Below are 25011 nucleotides of genomic sequence, written 5' to 3'. Positions count from 1 at the left end.
ACTTAAGCCTATCAAGGATCCCAAACTGACCCATTCTGCATCCACCATTCTTACCTGATTAGAAAAATCCAAGTGCACAAAGCCAGCAGTGAGCAGGGGAAGGGCCATATAACAGAATGACGACACCAAGGTATGAAGTCACTCAAATGAAAAGAACTCTGAAATCTCTAAAATCAAACAAGCTCATGAGTGGATGTCTTTCCACCAGCCAGACCAAATGAAACTGAAAATTACCTTCAAGTAACAGTAGAAATGTGCTTTAGCTCCTCTTTCTCTTGCTTGACCTGTTCACATTGCCTCATTCAAGAGCTCTAGCAACTTGAAAGTCCTCGATTCCACTTTTCCTTCTTTACTAAGTAAAATAATGTTTACCACTGCTATTGCAGAGGGCAGAAACCCAGCTGTGTGGGGTTACATAGCCAAAGGTATTCACCCAGCAAAGAGGCAGGTGGGATCTGCAAAGCCCCAGCCCCAGTGAGTTAGATACTTAAACTCCTTGAGTTCAAGAAAATTAAGACCATAGCTCAGGTGAATGTGGAAGTGTCACTAGGTACCACATATCGTTTTTAGTTCCCTATATAACTCTACAAAAACTCAAAATCCACCATAACCTTTGGTATCAGTGGAAGTTTCAACTTCCTGCTTTTCTGAGATGGTTGATTTGGGTCTCAGCTTCTTTCTTAGGCTGACTGCAGCACAACTTCAGGTGATTTTGTGGTTTGTGTTGTCCAGAGATCAACCACCAGCATCATAAACATTCTTGGTGATATTAGAAATAAAAGGCAAAGGATCATAACAATATTTTTGTGGACATGTGCAAAAACACTCCAAAAGAAGCTAAAGCAGAGCCCTCACAGCTGCAGCAGCATTGGCACAGCAATGGGAAAGAGGCAGGAACCCTGATGAGAGGGAGAATCCGAAAAATGATTGAATTGGTTTTATTCAAAGTTTCCACACAGAGGAGAATTTACCTTTGGCCTAAAACCAGGAATGAAAAACTCAGTCCAAAAAGAATGCTTTGGCCAGGGCCATGTACAGCTTGAAAAGGGGGCTTCTTATGAGAGCTGTAGCACTGTGGTTTGTCTGGCATCTGCTATCACATGTTTTGCATTTTCCTTTCTTAATGACATTATGCTCCCTGTAAGTACTGAAAGTAACAGAGATTTGCTTCTTTTACCCATTTTTCCCATATGTTCTAGAGGTGCAGTAGCATCATTTGCCAATTTATTCCATTTTATAAGTATTTAAGGGATTTTGAATGTACAATAGTCTAAACTATTCAGCCCAAATTTCATTTCATCAGTGTTTTATGTTCGTTTTCTATGAGTTCTACAAAAAGAATCAATTCTCTTTTGCAAAAGGTGGTACTGGGACCAATGTGCAATATAATGCTTCAAGCACACTGAAATATAATGATATACACAGACTACTCCAAGAAACCTCTCTTTTCCAGTATTTTCCATAAATCTTAACCCAGAAACTGAGAAGATTTTTTTTCTAAAGGAAAGAGCAATATGTACTTGGTAAGGTCTATGCAGAAGATTAAAATAAAGGTTGTTTTAAAATAAAAATATTACTCCAATGCCTGATAAAAAGAAAATTATTATTGTTAACTTTCATCTGTTGGCTTTTAATTTTACTGGCCCAAATAATTGAATAATTCTCAATTTCAAAATTGGTGCAACCAGTTCAGTGTGAAAGTAAAGTAATACTACAGTCACTTTTTGCTGGACTCAGCTGAGCTGAGCTCTCTCAAGCCACCACAGCATTGCCACTTCCACTGATTTCCTACAAATGGGAAAGAGAGGAATGTTTTACTACCTCTTCCTAACATGGCTCATGTCTATGTCCTGGGGAAGATTAAAAGAGGGAGATCAAACTGTCACTGAGGCAGTGTCACTGCCACATTTGGTCCACTTTCTCTTTATGATCCAAAAATTGTGTCTCCAACCACCCCCAACTTTACCCTCTCCTTATGTGGGGAGGCTGAACCAGCACCCTTCAAGGAGCTGCCAGGCAGAAGGAACCCAGGGAGCTGCAGCTCATCAGCAGCTCCAGCAAGGGAGAAGGCCAACAGACACAAATGCTGGGACACTGAAGTCCCAGATTTCCTTCTCTCAGAAGCAGTGTTCAATTCGGGCCTCAACATGCAGAAGAGAATGAAATCAGAGGACGTATCAAGGAAGGGACAAACTCTTTAGAACTGTTCATGTAAGAACTCTGGAAAATGGTAGCATTCCTTACAAACCAGGGGCAAAAAAGGCAGTACTGAAACTCAGTAATTCCCTCAGCAGCAACAGAATGGAACTTTCCCAGTCTTCCAAAGAGGATTTGAAGATGGCATTTATTGTTTTACACTTCAGTGAGCAAAAGATGCAGAAAACTAACAGAAGAGAGCAACAAGTATTTACACAGTTAGAATTTCAAGAGGAGCAGCTGTTTTTTGAAAGGAAGGAAAGGTCACTTTCTTCTCTGAAACTGGATTTAAGGAACACAGAAAACACTGAGCTTTATGTTATTTGTATTAAAGATTTGGTCGGTTCAGAAGCAAAACAGAAATTCTTTATCTGAAAATTAATGCCTCCAAAGTGACCAGAAGGCTTCATTTTTTTTTCCCAAAAAGAGATTTTTTTATTATGAATTATCTCATTTCCTGATTAGCAAAGGAAAACTATGAAATTGTTTTCCCTCTGGCTATATCCCAGCTAGATCAAAGCACTGGCCCAAGAACATACTGTACCAGATTAGTTATGAAGAAAGTCCACAAGAAAATCAAGCATCTACTTCTCATCTCTCCTGATAAAGTTATCACCTCAGAATATAAACATGGGTTCTTCATGCCCTATACTGACAGATACATGCCCAGATAGTTTTATAACTGGATTTTGTTGCAGTTATTACTTCAGCACAAAGAGTATCTGCTCTGCTTTGGGAGCAGAGTTCATGCCCAGTCCTAGACAAATCACTAAAGTTCATTCCACCATCACTTCTCTTGCCAGGTCTCACAGAGGTTTATTCCATACCTGGAAAAAACATTCCTTCTGATGAATACCAGAGAGCCACAGCTCCCCCAGGAATTGTGAGTGCCTGTGGGCCAGTGAATGGCACAGGGACACCCTGTAAGGAGCAGTGCATGGGGGGATGCTTCAGCACAGTTCCTAGGAGTTAAACATCACTGTGATATCTATTTTCAGTGAAGACAGAAGAATCTACACCCACATCTTTTGAATGCACAGAGTCATCAATAAAAGGAGTCTCCTGCTCCAAGCTATAAAGTCATAAATCAAAGCAAAACAAGCCATTGACCTGTTTGTATTCTTATGTGGAGATGCACCACTGCAGTGAGGGTTTAAAGCCATGACAAGTCCTGCTGCATAAATCAGCTCTCTCCTATGTAATGGTGTGAAGGATAAATCCAAATACACACTGACAGCCAAAACAGGAGAGTGGTATTGTGGTGGGGGACCACTGGCTGGATGCCAGATGCCCACCAGAGCCAGTCCATCACTCCCCTTCTCAGATGGACAGAGGAGATAAAATATAGCAAAATACTCTAGTTCGAGGTAAGGACAGGGAGGCATCACTCACCAACTACTGCCACCTGAAAAACTTGACTTGGGGAAAATTAATTTAATTTATTACCAATCAAATCACAGTACAGTAAGGAGAAATAAAAGCAAATCTTAAAAACACCTTTCACCTTATCCCTTTGTTCTTCCCAAGTTCAATTTCACTCCTGAATCCACTCCTCCTTCCCCACAATGGTGCAGTGGGATGGGGACTGGAGGCTGTGGTCAGTCCATCACACGTTGTCTGTGCTGCTCCTTCCTCCTCGGGGGGAGGACTCCTCACACTCTTGCCCAGCTCCAGGGTGGGGCCCTCCTTGGGCTGCAGGTGGATCTCTGCTCCTCTGTGTTCCTCCATGGTCTGCATGGAGACACCCAGCCTCACCCTGGGAAATCTCTGCTCCAGCACCTGCAGCACCTTCTCCTTTTCATCTGCACTGACCTTGGGGCCAGCGAGTGCTGCTCTCACATATTCTCACTGCTCTGACCACTTTCCCTTCCTCTAAAATATGTAATCCCAGAGGCACCACCACCATCACTGATGGGCTCAGCCTTGCCCTGCAGTGAGTCTCTTTTGGAGCCAGTGGTACTGGAGGACATGGGGGCAGATTTCAGCAGCTGCTCACAGAAGCCACCCCTCTAGTCCCTACATACAAAACATCAAAACCTGGCCTCACAAAACTTACACAAATGTTCCTCTCTGCTTGGAAAAGTAGAGCTATCCTTTAGGAAGGTGTCTGTATAAATACTAAAAAGATTGAGAAGTGATTGTTCTCTTCCAGAGAGCAGTGTTAATACAGGCTTTAAAAAGAGATCAATGGGCATTTTTTGTATTAGTCACATTTTTGGCAGCTTGTCCATATCTGCAAATACATATTTTAGAAGACCAAATCAACAGCCAACCCATGCTACAGACAGAAAAAGGAAGACAGTAAAAGCACATATCATATAATTGTATTAGTGCTCCCTCCCAGAGAATGTTTTACAATTATGCCCGGCTAGTCAAACCAATTTCTCTTTACTGCTCACTGGAACAGCATTTCTTCTATTTCCCCCAAGATGACTAGGGCTTTTCTGTTCCCCTTCTTCAGTTCTTTTATTTCACAAATGTTTAACAAATACACTGTCACTTGGATTAGGCTGCACTTAACCTGAAAATGGTTCACCATTCCCTGGGTTTAAAATGAAAAGCATCAGAGCAACAGAGGGAGATCTGGTGTATATCACTGTCCAAAGCCTGTGCGTGCCCAGGGTCAAAAACAACTGCTGAACACAGAACAGAGAAACAGGTGCACCTGAGAAAAGTCAGACAGCCCAAAAACACACAGTGCAGAGAATCAGACACAGAACCCACTGACAAACAGTCCTGGGGGGAAAAACCAGACTTGGAGTTGGTTGTTGACCTTGGAGCTGGGAGCAGGAATCTGTGTCCCATTGCCTGAGTTCAGTGAGAACCCAAAGAACTTCCTTATTTTTTGTAAACAAGCAGGAGGTACAAAGAACATCTGAGTCCATCACCTTTCCCCAACTTCAACTGTCTGCAAGAACCCAGTTTTTGGCAAATCTCACTCATGTCCAAAGAGGTGGCAGTACATGCAAATACTTTATAGTTTAAAATGTCGTATGTTGATGCTGACAAGTTCAAGACATGAGAAGAGGTTGCTATGGAAACACATGCAGTATTGCCTGGAACATAAGGCAACATTTTACAGTAGGAATTTTTTTAAAAACCAACCTTGGACCAACAAATTAGTTGGTTGCCAAATTAGGTTTAGGATGGGGAAAAATTAGTTTGTCATTTGTTCTCAGATAGAAATATTTCTGTTTAGAAACAATAAAGCTAAATGTAACGAAAGCATTTCCCTTATATTTTGGATTATTTTCCTTGTCTCAGAGCAAAAAGTAATTTTATATTGAAAAAGTTTCTTTTGAAGCCAATCTATTTCTATATTCCCATGTGCTGGAGTTGCTATCTAATTTTCTTTTTATAATTTATGAAATTACTTTAACGAATGGTTATGTTTTTGAAGGGTTAAACCTTTAACTCTTATATAACCGTATTTGCCTGTGTACCCACATTAGCCAACAGAACAAATACAGAACTGACCAGAAAAGAGCAGAATTACACTCTTGGGCAGTCTGGCAGTTCTCAGTCGCTTCCTGAGCCCTGTTTTATAACCCTGTTTGCAACCTGTCACCATTGCAGGTGACACCTGCCCTTCTGGGGTATTACTGTGCAGTGGCATCTTTCAATGCCAATCTCTTCTGCTTCATTCCCTGCCCTCCCAACAAGCACAAGAACAATTTTGAATTCTCCAAATAACAGTTTTACTCTGCAGGCCTCATGAAAGGCCTGATTCTAAAACACAATTCCTACACACCCATGTACTCAAGGGGGAAAAACCTCTCTCCACTTAATCTTTCTTATATAAAGCATAAAGCCTCTTGTTTCTTCTTCTGAAAACTTTCTATTAGTTATCCACTGGATTTGAAAGCGAAGATTTATAAAAAGGGGACACAGGGTTCTACTTTTGACATTTTATTTTTGGAAGCACAAAAGACCATTTGAGCTGCTGGGCCTCAGACTGACTCTTTCCTTTAATCTTTTCCTATTTTGAGTATTCTAGAAAATTTCAGTCTACTAGAACATTTATTTGTTTGGGAGTTTGGGGCATCACAGAATTGAAAAATGTACTAATGTACAATTCAGCTTAAATTACTCTCCAATCTGCAGCTGCTGCTGACAAGACCTCATGATTTTTGCAAGTAGAAGGCCAAGATACACTAATAAACACAGAAGATGGGGTCATGGTATTGGCATGGTATGATCAACATTTTTGCCTGATAACTTTGGTAAAAATCTAAACCAAATTGCAGACTTCATTTCTTCATAAATATCTGACCAGTGAAGTTGGGAAAACCTCTTTTTTGCTAAGTTTAAGAGAGAGGGTGCTAGGAAACATAGATGACAATATCTGAAATGGAAAAAACCTTGTGAACTGGCATGAGAGCACTGTCCTTCAGTAAATGCAGCAGCAGGCAAACAATACCAGCAAGTTGTTTTTATGAAACATCTCATTTAGGGTTGTGTTGTCAAAGATGCCTAAGGAGAACTGACAGCCAAACACAGATGGGCTCCTCATGTCCTCAAAGCCTCAGCTCACATGGTTACAGTTGAATCCCAACACATCCAACTTGTTTCAAATGAGGGTGTTTTCCAACCATCCCTCTGTCATAGGGAAATTCCCATAAATGCTTTTTGGGAGTGCAGACCTCTTGTCTCAGCAGGGCTGTAGGCTACTGAATTCAGAGGCCATGCTGCTATCCAGGCAAAGTGGGTCACAGCAAGAGGAATGAGGAACAGCCTTTCTGGGTTTTAAATGCCAGATCTTTTTAACATCCATCCAGTATCCCATATAAATTCGTTTATTACTGTATTTTTAAGCTGTCTGTACATGGTTGGGTTTTAGCCAGTTCCAGAACAGCCTTCTTTAATTTTATTTTTTAAATAAAACCCACTTTTTATGCAGATCTTCCAGACACATAAGATATTAACTTTTACTTTACCTTCTACTTACAGCATCAATAACAGAGAAAAGCTTTGTTTCTCTTTTGTTTCTCTTTTGTTTCTCTTTTCTTTGGAATCTAGTAAATCTGTGCTCCTTAAGAATCTTACAAGAATACTCAGGCAAAGTAAGTGCAAATTATTAGTACCCAATTTCAATGTTGTTTAAAGCATAACCTTTTCTTTTGTCACACCTCACTTCCCATTTTTTTCTTGAATAAGGTAATATTTATTGACTAAATGCATCTCTGAAAACTTGGAAATAGGTAGGATAAATGTAAGGATCTTCATAAATTCAGTTCTCTTAAAAATCCACCATGTATCTGTGTCAGAGGGACAGAGGCAGAGAAATATGGAAAAGCTCATCTGTAAAGATGCTGAGACTTTGGCTGCAGTTCACTCAACTTCACAACAGTATTTGGCTCTCCTCTCTTCTGTTTTCTTCACTACTAATGGATACTTTACTATTTAATTAGTGCAGCATGATCCAAATCCCATCAAAGTCAATAAAACTCTTTTCATTTATATTAACGGGCTTTGGACCAACTCCTGGTTTAGAACCAGAATCAAATAAAACACCCCTAGGAAAAGAACAGATATATCAAGCTTACACTTTAAAGTACAATCTTAAAACCTTCCTAAGGTTTTTACCCGCTTTAAAGTAAATCTCATTATTGAACATCTCACGAAAACAGCTGGACAGCTCTTCAGCTCTTTTTTTGCCAGTCTGATTAAAGTTTGAGAAGGCATCTAAATGTGTGCACAGCTTCGCTGTGAAAAACCTTCCCAAAGCAGAAGGTGACGCCTTCCTGAAGCTTTTCCTGGGGCTCCTGTGCTGTGCAAGGACAGGAGGGTTCACCCTGGGAGGACAGACCTGGCAACAGAACTGTTTGATAGGTCCTGCCCCACACACTTGTACTTTCTCTGGCACCACCACAGTTGTGACAACACTGGGTCTGTTGGGCTGCTCTGAAAACTTCACCCGTGTGATTCACCCACTAAGGCTGCTTGGCCAGAGACATCCACACCTGACCAGGTGGCACCAGGACAGCCAGTGCCCAGCTGATGGGAGCTCTGTTCAGCAGAGCAGGCAGTTCTAGTGCAGCACAGCTGAACATCCATGACCACTTTAATCAAACCAGCAGGAGAGAGCACCAGTTATTTTTGTCACAGAGAGGAGAGAGGAGGCTTCCTGCTCTTAGACTATACCCCAGTCACTGCAGAAAGCAATGAACCACAGAGCAAGCAAAATGACACTATGTAAACAGGGAGATTAAACCTTCTCCTGATACTTTTGACCCATTTTGGCAATACCAAGCAAGCCACCACATCATTTCTAGCATAGCAGCATGCTTTAATTGACTAGCACATTAAACATCAAAGATCTGTGTAAAGCTTGACCACAGAAATCACGTTCAGAAATCACATCCAACCAGTGCTGACTCAGCGGCAAAGCCACGGGATCCATTTTTTAAATTCTCAAAAGCCGAAACAAAAAAACCAAACATGTGCTGTTGGTTTCAATGTGTTTTTTTCATTTCACACTACTCCAACTTGGCAGCACTGTAGGCTGGGGGACAAATTTCCTTGAAAACAGCTTTGGCAGAATGTTAATAGAGAAAGAAGAAAATTCAGGGCAAGGATGAGAGGTGCTTCAGTCCCTTCTGGGCTAGAGCTGTGACCCTTCCCGTGGAATCAATCACAGCAGCTCTGGAGGGGACAGTCCTGCAGCACACCAGGACACGTTGGTGATGTAGGCACGTGTCTCCAGCTCCCTGCTCCCATCTGCCCAGTGCCTCTGGGCAGCCGTGACTCACCTTGTCAGGTTGGGAGGTGCAGGAACCTCCATCGGCTCTCCCATGGAGTCAGATTCCAGCCCTGCCCTGCAAACTCGCACTGAGGATTAATGGGGACATCACTTCTTGCTTCATTCTCCCTTCTAGAGCTCGTCATTAAAGGAGAATATTCACTGAGCAAGGATTCTGTTGTGGATTGACAGGAAATAGTGTTTTCTGCTCCTTCCTGCTGCATGGGCCACTCACAAGCTATTCTCACACCTCAGCACTCCAGTGCCAGTGCTCAGCATCTTGCCCTGCTGACACTGATCAGATGTCCCCAACTGCTCTTGCTTTTGGCCTTCTTTCTGACACATCCCTTCCTCTCCCCCAAATCCCACACAGAGACAGTCATCTCACTGCTCTGAGCACTACACTTCTCCACAGGAACCACAGTGCATTTTTCCACAGTGAACAAAGTCTTCCCAGCTCATGAAAAGGAGAGCAGAACTACCCAGCAGCCCAGCAGCAGCCAGAGGGGAGGGAGGTAGACTTCCACACAATCTGTGCAGCTTTGGAATCCAAACCCATTCGCTGTGGTGGAGCAAATTCACCAGGTCTTGGCAATTTCAAAGATGGCCATTTGCTCCACATTCCTCAGCAAAGGAGGGATGCTGACAAGGTCCCTGGCTCTGTGAAGGAGTGAGAATCTACAGGCTCAATCATCCCCTAGAACCAGCTCCAGGGAGGACATCATTACAAGGTGAAAGCTGCCTCCACACAGACTAGATAGCACAAGTATTAGGGCTAATCTAGCCAGCACACCGTGAGATATAGAGGATTAGATTTGACCTGATAGGTCTCTGACGTCAGTGAAAAGTGGTCTTAATATAAACAAATATAAAATGAAAAGAGCAAAAAAACAGTGCTTTCCCACAGTGGAATAGCTAAAATCTACTGTAGAACTTGCAAGCAGTGATTCATTACTCAAAAAATTATATCCTTGGGTTAAAGACTGCATGGAGTTCATTCTGGAAGTGCACTCTAAAAGTGTTACCTAAGCACAAATATTTCTTAAACCCACCAGTGAAAGCAAACACCTCTTCAAATCACCCAAAAGGAACACAAAACTGCCAGAAGCAGCTAAATCCTTCAAAGACCTAAGTATATCCATCACGGATGAATTTCACATTATACTAGCATCGCATTTATTAAACAATTTCCCTAGTCTTGTCATGATTTCTACAGGCTTGCATAATAACATGAAAATGTCACAAAAATCACATCAGAATGGCAATCCAGAGGCAGGGAGCCACAAGGCCCTCAGTGAGCTTTGTGTGACAAGAAGCAGCGCCTGGAGCTGTGTCTTTAACCCATCCGCCCATTCGAGACCAAGGCCCATTCCAAGATCCTGGGACTCCTGGTCTCCCTTTCCAGTGCACTTTGCCATTTCCAAAAACCAAACCCTAAATATGTTAATTAGCGAAATCTCATGAAAACATATACACAGATCTGGTGTGTCCTGATGCCTCCCAAGAAGGAGTGTATCTCTTTTCAAACCATGGGAGCCTGAAATCCAGACTGTCAGAGGAGGGCATATCTCCACACCAGTGTGAAAACATCTCATTACATAATGCCAGGTCCTCAACTAATGCAAAGTGACACAGCTCCCAGAAATCCAGGGAGACACGATGATACAGATTAGCAGAGGTTTGGCTCATTATAATTGAATGGACCCAACTTCTAATTTTCCCATCTAGTGACAGATTGTTGGAATCCTGACCACTAGAACCTCAGAGTGCAATGGGGAGTTGAAAGGAGATAGCATCAGGGAAAGTAAACTCCAGTTTGGCTGAAAGCATATTTATGATCCAGGAGTTTCAATTAGCTGTTGCTGAGTTATCACAAAAGTCTGTTGAACAGATGTGCAATTAGAGTTTTTCTCATGTTGTTCTCTCTTGTGACTTGGGGTTTTTCTGTTGGAGGATTGTATTTGGCGTTTGGGTGGGGTTTTTTGCAAATGATGCTAGCTTTATTGAGGTCAAAGCTAACATCTTAGACGGGCAGAGAAGGCTCTTCCCACCACCACGCCTTCAGCAGTGCAGAAGCAAAGACAGGCAGTCTCAGCAGGAAAATCTTTCTCCTTTCTGGCCTCATCTTCATAGGAAGATGGAGATTGAAAAGAGAATGAGCCTGCAAATTCAAGGCAGCTGGAATTGCCTCATCCTCCTGGCATGGACTGGAGGGTTTCTCCTAATCCCTCCCCCTCACTTAATGCATCACCTCTTCTGTGGTAGGGATGTGGTGTGAGGCAGAAGGGGAAGAAGGTTTAGCAGAGCTATTTCAGGTTTAGAGGCACACAGTTCTGTCCTGTTCCATCCAGCACACGGGATATAAACAGCCATGGGAAAAGCTGCACTTGAGCTTCTCATACTCACCTCCCTCCCCACCACCACTGCATCAGGGGACAGAGAACAAGGTGAAAGACAAGGTCATGATGTGAATACTCCATCACCTGCTTTTTGTCCCAAATACTCTGCTAATCAACCTGTCCACACAAAGCCAAACAGAGCCAGTGAAACTAAACACATTCACTTCAGCAGCTTTGGAACAGATCCAAAAATCAGATACTTACCATGAGACCTCCCTGGCCCCTATGTAAAAATGATGCTGGATCATGACACAAACATTGACAGAGATCTGAGTTTTTTCCTGTGTGATTTTCTGTTTAGAAAAATGCAAGATTACACTGTATTTTCATAGGTTCAGCATCTTTATTCTATTTAATAAGATGTGTATGATTATTGTTGGGCTTAATTTGACTGCAGTGAACTAAGCACTTTATTTTCACAGAAATTCATTACACTCTCCTACTGAGAAGCTTAAATTAATTCAAAACATCTTGTAAATGGTCTTGTCTTTCTTTGCTTGTCTATTACTTATCCAGACTGAGTTTCATATTCTTCTTTCAGAGTACTAAATCATCCTTTGATTAATCCCATTTTTACACTTGCTGCTTATGTCAGCCTTAATGTGCTGTAACTTTGCAAACAAATTTAATATTGACAGACACCTCTTAGCACTTATTTGGGAATTAAATATTTTTGTTTACTGATGAATGGTGGATTTACCATTTTTACAATGAAACCTAAAACTATTAGAAAACTCTGATTTCAAGCTTGGTTATAAATCTGAAATCAATCCAAATTAACTTCTAAAACTTCTTTATCCATGAGGTCCTAAGTTGTATTGAACAGAAGTGGCGTAAAATTTTTGCTTCTGGGTTTTAGGGTGGGGATTTTTTTGTTGCTCAATAGGTGAAATATCGTGACCTTATGTATGGTACACTCATGGTGCTCTACAGAGAGTGTTTTGAAGTCTGAAAGACACCATTTTATACAGCTATTACTTTAGGTATAAAAAAATTTTTAGACGTTTTCAGCCTTGCAAGCTTCAAAGCCTGTCATCTTCCAATATAACTCCTGTCACATGAGAGCGTTGGCACGTGAAAGACTCTTGGCCCAGCTCAGCTGTCTTCATCATCAGGTAGTGATTTACTTCTCAAAGACTGTTTCTTAAATACATTCTGGTTTGCAGAATGCTTTCTGAACAACATCCCTCACATTCCTTTCACAGCTCCTCTGCTTGGAGAAAGAGAAAAGCCTTGCAATTTTAGCACTCTGAAAAAGGAAGAAGTATATTCTTCTGCATGTGAGTTGGATAAACATGATTTACCCAAAAAACATGATTTAAAACAAATAAACCCACTATTAAAACAGTAACCACAGCCTGTGCTGCCACCTACCCTTGGTTAATCTCTGTGTTTTCTGTAACCTCTTTTTCCAAAGCATGGGCTCTGTCATGGGAGTGGGAATGCCCTGCAGGTGATGTGATGGCCATGGGCACCAGCCCTTGTACCAGCCTTGGAGTCACACACTTTACCATGGGAGAAATGCAAGATGCAGCTGCTATGGGCAAATACTGGATGTTAGTTCTGCCTTTTGCATATGGGAGAAAGAGCAGAGAAATTAGAATCACAGAGCCATGGAATCATTTAGGTTGGAAGAGACTTGGAAGATCTTTAAAAACAGCCATTAACACAGGACTGTCAAGTCCACGCTAAACCATGGCCCCAGGTGCCACATCTGTACTTCCCTGAGCAGCCTGTTCCAAGGTTTGACAGCCCTTTTGGTGAAGAAGTTTTTCCTAACATCTAATCAAAAAATTCAGCAAGTGCTTGGAGTAAAATCTGTGCTTTCCACTGTTCCTTTCTAAATTCTATTATTTTACTGTATTTGAATTAAAATGTATGTGGTGCATTACTATGCTTAGCTCTTGAAATAGTTTTACTCCCAAGAAAGTAAGCCTTTCTTTCCTGTTGGACTCGATGTATTATTTTGACTTTCTCCATTCTATACTCTACAATATTCATTAAATCATGCCAAAAAAGCACATGTTCAGAAACAAAACTTGAAAGAGAAATCCCTCCCACAGACCAAATTGTGCAAGAGTAGCCCTGAGTCTGCAGAGCCCATCCTGGCTGTGTGATGTGAAGGTGCCTTTGGATGGGTTTGCCTGAGTGGGCTGGTGCATGTCCAGGGCTCTCCCAGGAGCAGCCCAGCAGCACCCAGGGCACAGAGGGGTGAAAGAGGGACTGCCCACAGCCTTGGGAAGCAGGCACAGCAGCAGGCTGAGAGAGCTGCACTCAGAGCACCTGTAGAAATTTGCTGTATCATTCACAAAATTCAATGCCCCCTGCCATTTCATGGGCTGCTTCTTGTCAGGATGGTAAGTGATGGGGTAAAAGAAAAGAGCTGCTGGCCAGCCTGTTCATTAGCCAGCCTTCTCATTAGCCAGGCAGGTTCTTCTCCACACATCCACTTCATTATTCTCACAGTGACAGAAAATCAGAAAACACATTAATAAAGGCTTAAAGACTCAGGGCCTACATCAAGGTGTGGCTCTGTGCTACCCTAAACCTCAGGTAGATATTTTGATTTCATGTTTTTCAAATAACAGCTTAAATGTTCACCATATGCCAGGTATTCCTTTCCAGTTTTCTTGCCTCAAAAAACTCTAAAGATCATTCACTCTCCTTACAGGGCAATAACAGCAACCTATACCCCACACATTTAGTGAAGAGAAATAACTTAAATGCATAAATCAGCTGTATCTAGTTACAGGTAGAAGAAGCTCTTCTTATCCACAGATACCAGTGATGTCCACTGACTTTCTCATTACAGGATTAATAGGCTTCACACTTAATTTCAGTGGAAAATAGATTGTAATTTGTCCCCTGAGGTCCACTAGGCTAGAGGTTAAATGCTGGGAAAAAGCAGTCTGACCATATAATGATATTCAAACACAGAGGTGGCAACTACAGGAAAATTTAAAGGGAATGACAGGAGGAAAGAAGTTAGAGTAGCTGTATTTATAGCTCACCACATCAAAAAGAAAAGTGGTAAAATTGTACTTTGCAGGTGGAAGAGTAAGAAAGTGCCAGGGACACGGGGCAATTCCAAGCTCTGAATTCTCCACAGAGAGCTGCATAAATGAAGAATTAATATTGTCTCTGTTTTGAAGATAAAGGTCACAAATGCAGCAATAAAGGGGCAAAATACTAAATTTTACATAAACCAATTTAAAAGGAATAAAATAAAAAATATAAACTTGATGGTTAACACTGAAAAACTTGAACACACTTGAGATGCCAAGACCAAAAAGTAACAGCAAATTGTACATATGAGACTTCCATTTCAGCAAGGCAAAGATTTGGAAAACAAACAGGGGAAAAAACAAGTATAGGAATTAGCTTTGAGGGCAGGTTCTCTCTGTGGCATTAGAGAGGACAAAATGATACTGAAGTCACCATGTTCAGTAAATGAACCTTCCCCACTTGGGGGGCAGCCAGCCCACGGAACCCACACCAGTGCACAAAGTCTTTCAGCACACACAAGACAAAACAAGATGTAAAGAGAAACTCATCTGTACTGTAAAATGACACCTTCAAAACAACATACTTGGGATGATTTTCACTGGCCTGGTGATTTTTGAGACTTCAAGAAGGAGAACTGGCATCTCTGTCTTTTCCTTGAGGGAAACACTTACTTTAAAACTCTTTCTTTAAACAAAAAACAGTTACTCAGAAGAAAAAGCAGAAACATTAATGCTGAGATGCACACTTATGACTCCAAGAACTCCAGATCTGAAGAAAGTACCAGACGTTTTGAGACCTGGGAATAACTGAGATCTATAAGTGAAGCTGGGATTTAGATATGAGGAAGCAATGTGCTCTTCTGCACTTGAAGAGGACACTCTTCTTTTCAATGTTACAGTTTAATAGAGCAGTGCTGAAAATAGCGTGTGAAATGTGGGCCTTTCATTTGCAGACTATTAAAACTGGGAACCCGCTGTGTCAAGACTCTGCAAACAAAGATGAATTTAAAACACACTCAGATAAAGGGGCTAAAGGAACCAGATGTGATGTGTTAGAGAACTTACTGAAACTTTGCAAGAAAGAAAGCAATAAAGGGATAAAGTGATCCAAAAAGGAGGGTGTGCACATCAGAGCAAGGTTGTGCAACCCCCTGCAAGACACTCAAGACCTGCTCCCTGTACCTGTTTTAATCAGAGCCGGTATCAGAAATGTCCTAGTGTGCCATTAAGTAATGGTATGACCTGCTTACAAAGCAACAGTCACCATAAATAAAAAGTACTCAGAAGTAGGTCGAATAAAACACTAGTGTGATCTCTGGAGAAAAGGTCCTGCTCCATGCAAGAGCTGGAATTCTGGTTGATCCAAAAAAAATTTTTAACTTTCTGTAGCAAAAAGTAAACATGTAACTAACCTGAAACGTGGTAATGTCTTGCCATTTGCAGGAGTCTTGAATTCTCAGGAAACAGCCTCACCACACCAGGAAGGAGTAGTGAGCTGGCAGGTAAGTGAGCTAACAGCACTTTTTGAGGGACACACCTTCGGAAGATAAGGAGGGACAGACTTCCCAAAATAGATGTTCTGCTTACCCCAGAAATTAATTACGACCTTATCAAAATTAGTTCCTATATTTGGGTCTTTCAAGATGGGAAGCGAGAGACACTAGGCACCTTTCCTTGGATGTACAGAGTTTAATATTCTAGTTGGAAAATTAGTTTTTGTAGGGTCAAAGGGTACAGTACAGCAGAGACACTACTACAATGAAGACAATGCAACACAAGGTCAAACAGGACACAAATAAATACTTCTATTTTATCCAGAGGCCTATAACATACCACAAAGATACCAGTTTTGACTGCCTGAGGATACTCTGTCCAGATGGTGTCCACCTGTATGATGTAGGAAATTACTTGCTTTGCTCTCAGATAAAATGTAGGTGAGATAAACCATGCACAGAAGATGCAAAGAAAAAAAAAATAGTATTTACTGATGACAAAGTCTCTTTTAAGGATAGCAGAGGATAATTTACTCCAGTCGGAGGCTGAATCATAGTGTTTACACTCTGTCTTTCACACCATAACTTTTAAAAGGGAAAGCCTGTGCAATTCACACAGCAGAAGGGACTGTCCAACTAGGCTTGTGTTGGCCAGGGAAATGAACAGCAGAAGCCCAGAGAATGGGCTACAAAGCAAAGTCTCTATCCTGTGAAAACATGGACATGCTGGAGTGTTAGGCATCAAAACAGCTCCATTGCTTTGCCAGGCAACACAGGTCTTTTAAATGCTGTGTGTAGATGGGGATGTGCAGTCAGGCTCTGATTGTGCTAGAATTCACATACATGCTTGGCTTACCTATGTGGAAACCCCAGCTGAATTCAAAATGCCCTTCCTTGATAAAGGGTTAATGGTGATCCCATTGATCATCTGCAGAGGAAGGGCTGCTGTTTCCTTAATGAGAATGGCTTTTACATTTTGTTCTGTACTGTGTCACAGAAATTATTTGCGCTTTTGCCACTGTATTACAGTTCTACTTATCAAAAAAGCCCACAGTGAATTTTGCCATTACACTAAAAAATGGAGAAAGAAAAAAAGAAGCACAGATGGCAATTTTGGTTTGATTTTGGATTAATTTAATCAGAAAATGCTCCCAAATGAAAAGATCATATATGCCCAGTTTTGATCCCCTTAAAATGGAAACAACCCCACCATAATGTAAATGCTAAGAATTTAGCATACAGAAAAGGAATTACTGGAATTATTTGTAGCAGGCATCTGTTTTAACTGTCAGGCACTAGACCTGACCAGACTTTGAAGATAATATTGTGCTACCTTGAGCTCTGCTTTTTTGCTACATCACAAACCCGTGTAATCCAAAAACCAGATCAAAAAGAAACACTACTAAATTGTAAATCCATATGAAAGCAGGAGATGGATGTCTAAAAGGAAAAGTAACACAGTTACATAAGCATGTCTGTCTTCTGGTATATTCATTGTGAGCAGCTCCTTCACCCCCTTATTCAGGTAAATTACATGTTCCACCTAAGGTGAGTTAGATTCACCTTCAACTCTGTGGGCAGTTCCAAGAAAGCACCTTTGTCAGGGCAGTATATAACAACATAACCTTAAAATTCACTGATTTCAAAGAGATCACGCTCATGCTCAAAGTGGAGAAGAACTATACTAAACAAGGCTAGACTTCACAAGGAATCTAAATGCCTTTAGGAATGCAGGGAAGGTAGCAAGAGGAAGGGGAGAAAGGTGGGCATTTCACATGGGTAGCTGGAATTGCTCTTAGGAAACACCATTGACTGGATCTGAACAAGAGATTCTACATTTACACTTCAGAAATTAGATTACATTAATACAACCCTGTAAAATAAAAATTGAGGAAAACCAATTTTGTTATCTCATTTAAAACAAGGAAAGAAAATACTCATAATATAAATACCTAACATCATCTTGGGACAACTGACAGATGTGCACTTGTATTGACAGCAACCAAAGCACCAGCCAGTTCCTGAGAATCCATGACTGGTTAGGAAAGGGAAATGGATCACCACAAACCCACCCAGGCGAACCCAGGGCTACAGATAATGTCGCATTGGGCATGAGTCGAAAAAGCACTGCTGGTGTTCCAAGCATTTCTAGAAGAAACAGAGTCTGGGCAAGCAGCCAGCCCAGCCAGCAGGCTGCTCGCTAACAGTTTGGGAGGGTTAGCACAGAGCACAGGAAAGACTGAAATGTTGTAGAGCAAACCCTGCCAGGTTCATCACAAGAAGAAACAAGTCCATTGCACTTGTAAGGTGCCTGTCTTGGTACTCTCATAATGCTCACAGCTCATTTAGAAAACAAGCAGCCAAGAGATGGCTTGAAAAGCTCAATTTCTATACATCTTCTTCTAATAACTTTCTATTTTAATGACAATATTGTGAAATTTTTGGACAGATGATCTTCTAGCTTTAAAAAAGGAAGAGGTTAACTAGGACATCGTGGTGTGCTACTGAAACTGAAGCTCCTTCTTTTGCTTCAGTGGGTGCAATCAGATCACATTGATTGTTCATCATGGAGTAGTGATCCTCAGTCTTCTCAGTCCTGTCAGTACATCTGACTCTGCACTGCAGCCTAAGTTAATCATTTGTTCATTATCCACTTTAGATGTGGTGTTCATATTGTGTTTTTCCTGTCTGAGTACACATTCTAGCTCACAAATTACAAATATCATGAGGAGACTCGGAGGGAGTCTATGCCTCTGAATTTCTACAACCAAACAGTGCCATCCTGTCGACCTCAAGAAGGCATTTTTGGCACATCTGCCTCAAGCACTGCAGAAGTATTTATCAAAAATCTAGATGTGTAAAGAGTTCTTCTACAATGGCAGGTTCATCTGCTGAGGTGAAGAAGGACAGTTCCCATAGTTTGGCAATAATCTGGAAGAATTCATATAATCCTAGCTTTTTGTTGTTTTATAGCATTTTTTTACAGCCTCCAACCACTTCTCCTTGACAACCCTTGGAGAGGACAGCCAGCTCTCTCATCCTCCAGCGGCACCACAAGTAAGAATCTGGCCAAGGACCAAGAACATACTCAAAGCACAACACCTTCCACCACAGCCTGAAGGCCATGGAGAACTGACCATGCTTGTTCTGCCCACTCAATGGAGAATTAGTTTCAATGCTATCAGGCCAACCAAGATGATAATGAGTTGTCCAAAGTGGTTTTATCTTAAGTGGGAAAGCTTTCACGGTACTTTTTTTTTTAATATGGTAAAAATTACATTCATAATTCAGACAGCTGTTAAAAATCTACTGATTAGCTTTAACTTTGGTTCTTCACCCACAATTTTTAATGACCCTCTCCTTGCAATCAGGTGACAACACACCTAGATTACATACTTCTGAAGTTCTCTTCATCTGCCTCAGATTTGATTTTTAGGTCAATAAATGTTTTCTTGACTTCTGATACAGAAAACTGTGAGTAGCCTAACAAATGCTTATCTCCTTGGTCAGGGCAGCAGATCTTCATCATTTATAGTATAGTCCAAAAATCCCTTCACAGATCTACTATTTTCATGTAAGTTCCTTCCAACAACTTTTCATTTGGCAATACCAAATCCACCAGCCAGACTCTTCTAAGACAATAACTGGAAAATAAGACATAGTTGGCAGTGAAGTGTAAACTAAAAGGGATGTTCAAAGGAAATAACATCAGAAGTTGGCAAGGTGGCAGATGCATTTGCTGGCTTAAACCAGATTCAATCAACAAAAGTTTGCAATGTAAAAATCGAAGTGGGACACTTCAAGTCCAGTATTGTTTCAGCCCTGATGGCTGATGCAAAAGACAGGAGACCACGAGAAGCATAGACAGATGTCAAACCACCTTCAAAAGCAAACACTTCAAAAATAAATACCAGGAATTAAATTAATCAAGTTTATAATGTAAAATTCTAACACTTGTCAGTTAAAAACTCAGTTGTAAGAGAGGTCCACCATTCCTTTCTCCAGAATAACCAAGAAAAGGTGGAAATACTTGGGTCCACTGAAGAAAACTAGGTGTGAAGTAAAAAACGGACATAGAAAAGCAGTTGAGAATAGCCTTGTCCATGTCTTTATTCACATCCAAAAGTCAACAAACCCAAGAAAAGCATATAGCCCAGTGGTCTCTAAGTATGTCTTGCTGGCAACACATTGTTCCAAGGACTCTTCAATACTCCTTGCAAAAAAACAAGAAATAAAAGGTAAAAGGAGAGACAATTACAAGCAGTATTAACTTCTGTGGCTACTTGCTTATTATTTCTGTCCACAGAGCAATGGCTTTTGAAGAAAAATTGGTATAATTCCTTTGAGTTTGTGTAATTCTATTGATAATCTGTTTCATACATTCACCCCACAAGAAAGAAAGAAACTGAGATGGAGGGAAAGGGTAGAGATGGAACATGGTACCCAAGGGACTGGCGTTCAATTTGTTCTTCCAAAACAGATTTACTGCACAGTCTCAGGGAAATCTTTACAGCCTAAAGGTATTGAGGCAATGCTTCCTGCAGGAAGGCCTCAATGACCTGGGCAAAAAAAAATACATCTCTGCCCTGCAACATCTACCATGTAGATACAGTCTGGAGGAAGCAGTAACCCATTTCCAAATGTATTAGCAGAACCAGAGAAATTGCAATTCCATATGAAAGTCACCCAGATTAGAATGTGGCACCTCCCAGCCCAGACCAACTCTCCAGCTTCTTCTAATGAAAACAAGAACACTGGAAAAGGCAGGCACAGGGGTTGGGCATACAAGTTGAAAATTGCAATTCCTTTGGTAGCTGTCTGGATTCCAGTCATTTATGAGTGCATTTATAAATGTGAAAAAAGTGGTAATTTATAAAGCCTTTTCATTTATATTTTCACTTCATTTTATAAACCATTCTCATTCTTTGTCATGTTTACATGCAACATGAGGCCTTTGACCTTTAGAGTCTCTTCCAAAGTTTGGGTTTAACTCCTATTTTATCATAACCCTTTTTTCTAAATATTAGGAGCCCACACTCAGCCAAACACTGGAAGGAAGCAGGAACAAGCTCCCCCCTGCCCTTACATTCAACACATGTGCTGAGGAGAAGAGCACAAGGCAAAGAGTATCCATGAACAGGATCTTCCTCCACCTTTTAGCACAGATGAACAAAGAAGAAGAGCTTTGGCTCTGCCCCAGTTCTAAAAGCAAAGAGCAAGTAAATCTTGAGCAAGTAAATTTGCCTTACACAAAATGATCTGTGCTAGATACAGGGAGAGCACAGAACTTTTGCTTCCCCCCCGAGGCAGAACTGCAGGCTCACACTCTGCTCTCTGAATGGCTCTTCTTGCTCAGTCCTGGTGCTTCTCTTACCCTCAGCCAGCTGTCCACATCAAACAACTGCAACATTAAAACCTGCTTCTCAAAACAGGAATGCACATGGCTAGAAGAAACCACAGGAAAGGAAAGACTAAGGGGAAAAGAATTTGATTCCCTTCCATTCTCAGATAGCCAACATACTATCTCCATACATGTCATCTTCCTGGCACAGCAAATGAACAACTTCCTATGATTAAATAAATAGAAATACAACTGACTCCTACTGGCTCTTTATGCAGAGCCAGAATGCATTATAATTAAGCAATCTCAGACTGCAAACTCTAAAGGCTATAGCAAAGAAATATAGGCTGGATAAATTGGTCATTATGATAAAAAATATAGCCCTTTTCTCACTAAACAAATCCCTGTGCAGTAATTACTGCTCAACTGACAGTGTGACAGTTTAGGATGTCAGGGACAAACAGTGACAATCTGAGTGCTGAACATGCACTCCAGAACAGAAAGCTGCAACCAGTTTTAAAACACACAGCTTTGACAAATGTATCACAGGGGGCTGTTTTGCTCATAAAACTCAAAGTCTTCTGCAACTTTTCATCAATCACTTGATTAGGCAATGAAACTCACCAAGTGAAATATCCAAGAAAACAGACTCTGAATAAATTAAAATTTTCCAGGACAAACCAAATCTTTTACCTATCAAATTTGTTTCCAGGGTAGTCCAGCCCATTATTTGGGATTAACTCTTTCTAACAGTTACCCTTGGAGGCTGGAAGTGAGAAGTGGAAGAAAATGCTGAGAACTTGCCATTTAACTTTCTGGTTTAGAGCATCAGATCCCTCAAGTAACTTCACCACAAATCAACATAAACACTGGTTTCAGCTGTTTTGCTCCAGAGTAGCTACCTCAGAGCATGTACTCAAACTTCTAGTGCCACTGTCTGTAAAGCAGCTCCTGGTGCAGCACAGCTATTCCCACACAAGGGAACATTAGTTAATTTGCATTCACAGTTACCATATGAGGTGTGAGTTTCTGACAGTCCACACATTTTATATTTGAAGACTGTAAGAAATTAATATCATTATCTTTGATATAGTAACAAAAGTAACTTACCAGTCCATCACAATTGCTGATAGCAACAGAAGCATTTGGCAGATCAGTGATATCCCCAACATAGAGGCAATTCCCATAGAGAGGTTCAATATGAGTCTCCTCAGAGTCCTCCTGCCACTCAACTGTTGCTCCAGGGGCCACGAGCCTGGAGTTTGGCCGTAACCTGAAGTGAAACTCTCTTCCAAAAACAGTGACATTGTAAAATATCTGCTCATTTGCTGCTTCATGTTGCAAGTCCTCCGCAGCTCTCCTGAAGCGTGCTTTTGGCGGTCCAGACACCAAGTGGGATAGGAACCTGCCCTCTGAATCGGTGCTTGTGGGGATGACAAGGCTGTACTCCTCTATATTCCTCAGGATTGAATCTTTACAGGGAGAAAGCAAGAGAGGACAGAGATACTAGAACTAAACATATCCTGATGCCGCGGGATTTTTATTCCATTATTCATTAGCACAGCAGACACTTACATAAGTCAGATGGACACTGCACTCTTTGCAGGCACTTGGTTCACCTGCATGAAGTGTGCTGAGTTCACTCAAACTTGCCTTTTCTTCCCCAAAAAAGCAGACGGCAGCGTGAGCCCACCCTCCTGCCAGAACCCCGTACTCCTGCAGTGAGGTCCCGCTCCCCTTTGCCCATCCAGCCCGGACCCCGCACCCCTGCACACCCAGTCAGTGACCAGGTCACACACCCTCGGGGACTCTGGGGCTTTCCCGCATGGCGAGCGTTGAAGAGAGGGCGTTGATTCACTTCGGGACTGCTCGCAGGGGCAGGGCAGAGGTTGGGTTTGCAGGTGGTAAGCCTGCACGGCAAAGGCACGTCCCTCAAACTACCCCCGGTGCGGCGGGTTTGAGTCGAGCGGTGATGGGGACGCCGCGGGCAGCGATCGGGAGCGGTCTCAGTGAGGAGCCCGGGAGTTTTGGACGGAGGCGATGGCCCGGGCAGGAGGAGGAGGAGGCAAACGAGCTGCCATGTGTTTCAGCCCGCACGGGGAATCCCAGGCACCGCTCCCTGCCCGCCGGGGCTCGCCCGCTCCTCGGGGCAGGCAGCGGGCGGCGCGGGGCTGCGGGCAGCGGCGCAGCGCTGTCACTGCCGGGGGCTCCCGCGTCCCTTCCCCGCCGGCCGCTCGGCAGCCCGGTCCCCGTCCCCGCCTGCCGCTTGCAGGAAACAACTGGAAACCTGGCAAAAGTAGCCGTAGAAGAAGTTCAAGGGGAGCCGAAAGCCGCGGGGCGACGAGCCGCTACTTGGGACGGGCGGGCTGCGGACACCGGCCGGCGGCGGCGGGGCAGGGCGAGCAGCCCCGAAGGCGTCCCGGCGGAGACCTACCTCTGTCCCCGGGGCGCCGCAGGGCGCCGGCGGGCAGGGTGAGCGCGCAGCAGAGCAGGACGCAGGCGATGCCCGCGGGAGGGTCCATCGCGGCGGTCCCGGCCCGACGCGGGGGCCGGCGCCCGGGCTGCCCGCAGCCGGGGCGGGCCAGGCGGCAGCCCCGCTCCGCGCTGCTCCGCGCCGCTCAGCGCTGCCCCGCGCCCCGCCGCCCGCGCATTCGCCCAGCCGCAGCCGCAGCGGCAGTGGCGGCCGCGCTCCCGGCTCGCAGCGAAGCAGAGACACCAGGAGGCGGCGGGGGTATAGTACTGGAAGCACAGGGCGTGCGGAGTGAAGTCAGGCTGATTGACAGAGGCGCTGCCACACGGCGCAGCCGGGCCGCGGGGAGCGGGGACGGGCCGCGGGCAGCGGGGACGGGACCGCCCGCCCCGCCGGGAGCCCCCGCGCCGCCCCCGCCGCGCTCCGGGCAGCCCCGGCCGGCAGCGCCCGCCCCGCGCCGCGCCCCGCTCCGGGACGGGCCCGCTGGCGGGGACGGGAGTTGGCAGAACGCGTGTGGAGGAGAAAAGAAACGCCCCGCGTCCGGCTCGGGAGCTCCCGGGAGCTGTGGCAGCGTCCTCATAGCGGGGTCTGCGGGCCGCGCCGTCCCGGCTGCGCATCCGTAAGGAAACGAGCACAGACAAACGAGGCTGACAAACTTAAGGCACCTCGGCATGAGTTGTGTTGCAGTCTTGGTTTCCAGTTGACAGCAGGGACCCAAATGGAAAAATTGCCACCGGCAGAGGCAAATCACGGTCAGAGATCTTAATCTGATCCAATAAATTACTCTAAGCAGCCATTTCACAGGAAAAGTTGTTTGGACTATTTGCTAATAAGACTGAAATTACTTCTTGCAATCTTATATTAAATGTCTGCAGTTGGAGAGATAGACCCTGAAAGTCTTTAGGAATACTATAAATACAATATTGAAGAAGGATTTTTAAATAATTAAATAATCAAGAGTGGCCTTTATGGTAGAAAACAAGTTATATTTGTTTCCATATGGCCAGGATATATGCCATACTGCTTATTCCCTTCAAATAATGTATATATTTACTCAGCTTTTACATTACTGGGATCATCTGCTGTTTTCACCACTTTACTCTTTAACCTTGCAGAATCCTATTAGCCCTTCTTGTGCTCCCAGTGGCCCTGCCAGCCTACAGCCCTACCTACCCCAGGCTGATTCTCACTGTTTCTGCATGTGTTAGACCTCTCTGGAAAGCTGCAGGCAATGGCTTCCTGCAGGAAGCTGGTCTTCTGCCAAGGAATTTTCCTGGGTATCCTTGATTATTCTTGCTTCTTTATGACTAAGGGTCCAGCTATTACCTTCCACCCCTGTATTATGGATACAAATGAAAGGTATAG

The 25011-nt window shown here is 43.1% G+C and overlaps 1 protein-coding gene across 1 annotated transcript in view; it reads right to left on the bottom strand.

The window, feature by feature from the left end:
- The window catches only part of ADAMTS2 (ADAM metallopeptidase with thrombospondin type 1 motif 2), a 173989-nt gene extending 150273 nt beyond the window's left edge, over positions 1–23716 (bottom strand). Inside the window, exons 1-2 of the mRNA XM_014886901.2 lie at positions 23611–23716; positions 22287–22648 (exon numbers count right to left, since the gene is read on the bottom strand). Of these exons, the coding sequence (XP_014742387.2) occupies positions 22287–22648; positions 23611–23698 (450 nt within the window). The 5' untranslated portion in view covers positions 23699–23716. The remainder of the gene's footprint in view (positions 1–22286; positions 22649–23610) is intronic.
- Positions 23717–25011: the final 1295 nt, after the last annotated feature.

This window comes from Sturnus vulgaris, chromosome 15 (genome assembly GCF_052056855.1).
Source record: "Sturnus vulgaris isolate bStuVul1 chromosome 15, bStuVul1.hap1, whole genome shotgun sequence".
NCBI lineage: Eukaryota > Metazoa > Chordata > Aves > Passeriformes > Sturnidae > Sturnus > Sturnus vulgaris.
This window is presented reverse-complemented; position numbering and strand designations above follow the sequence as displayed.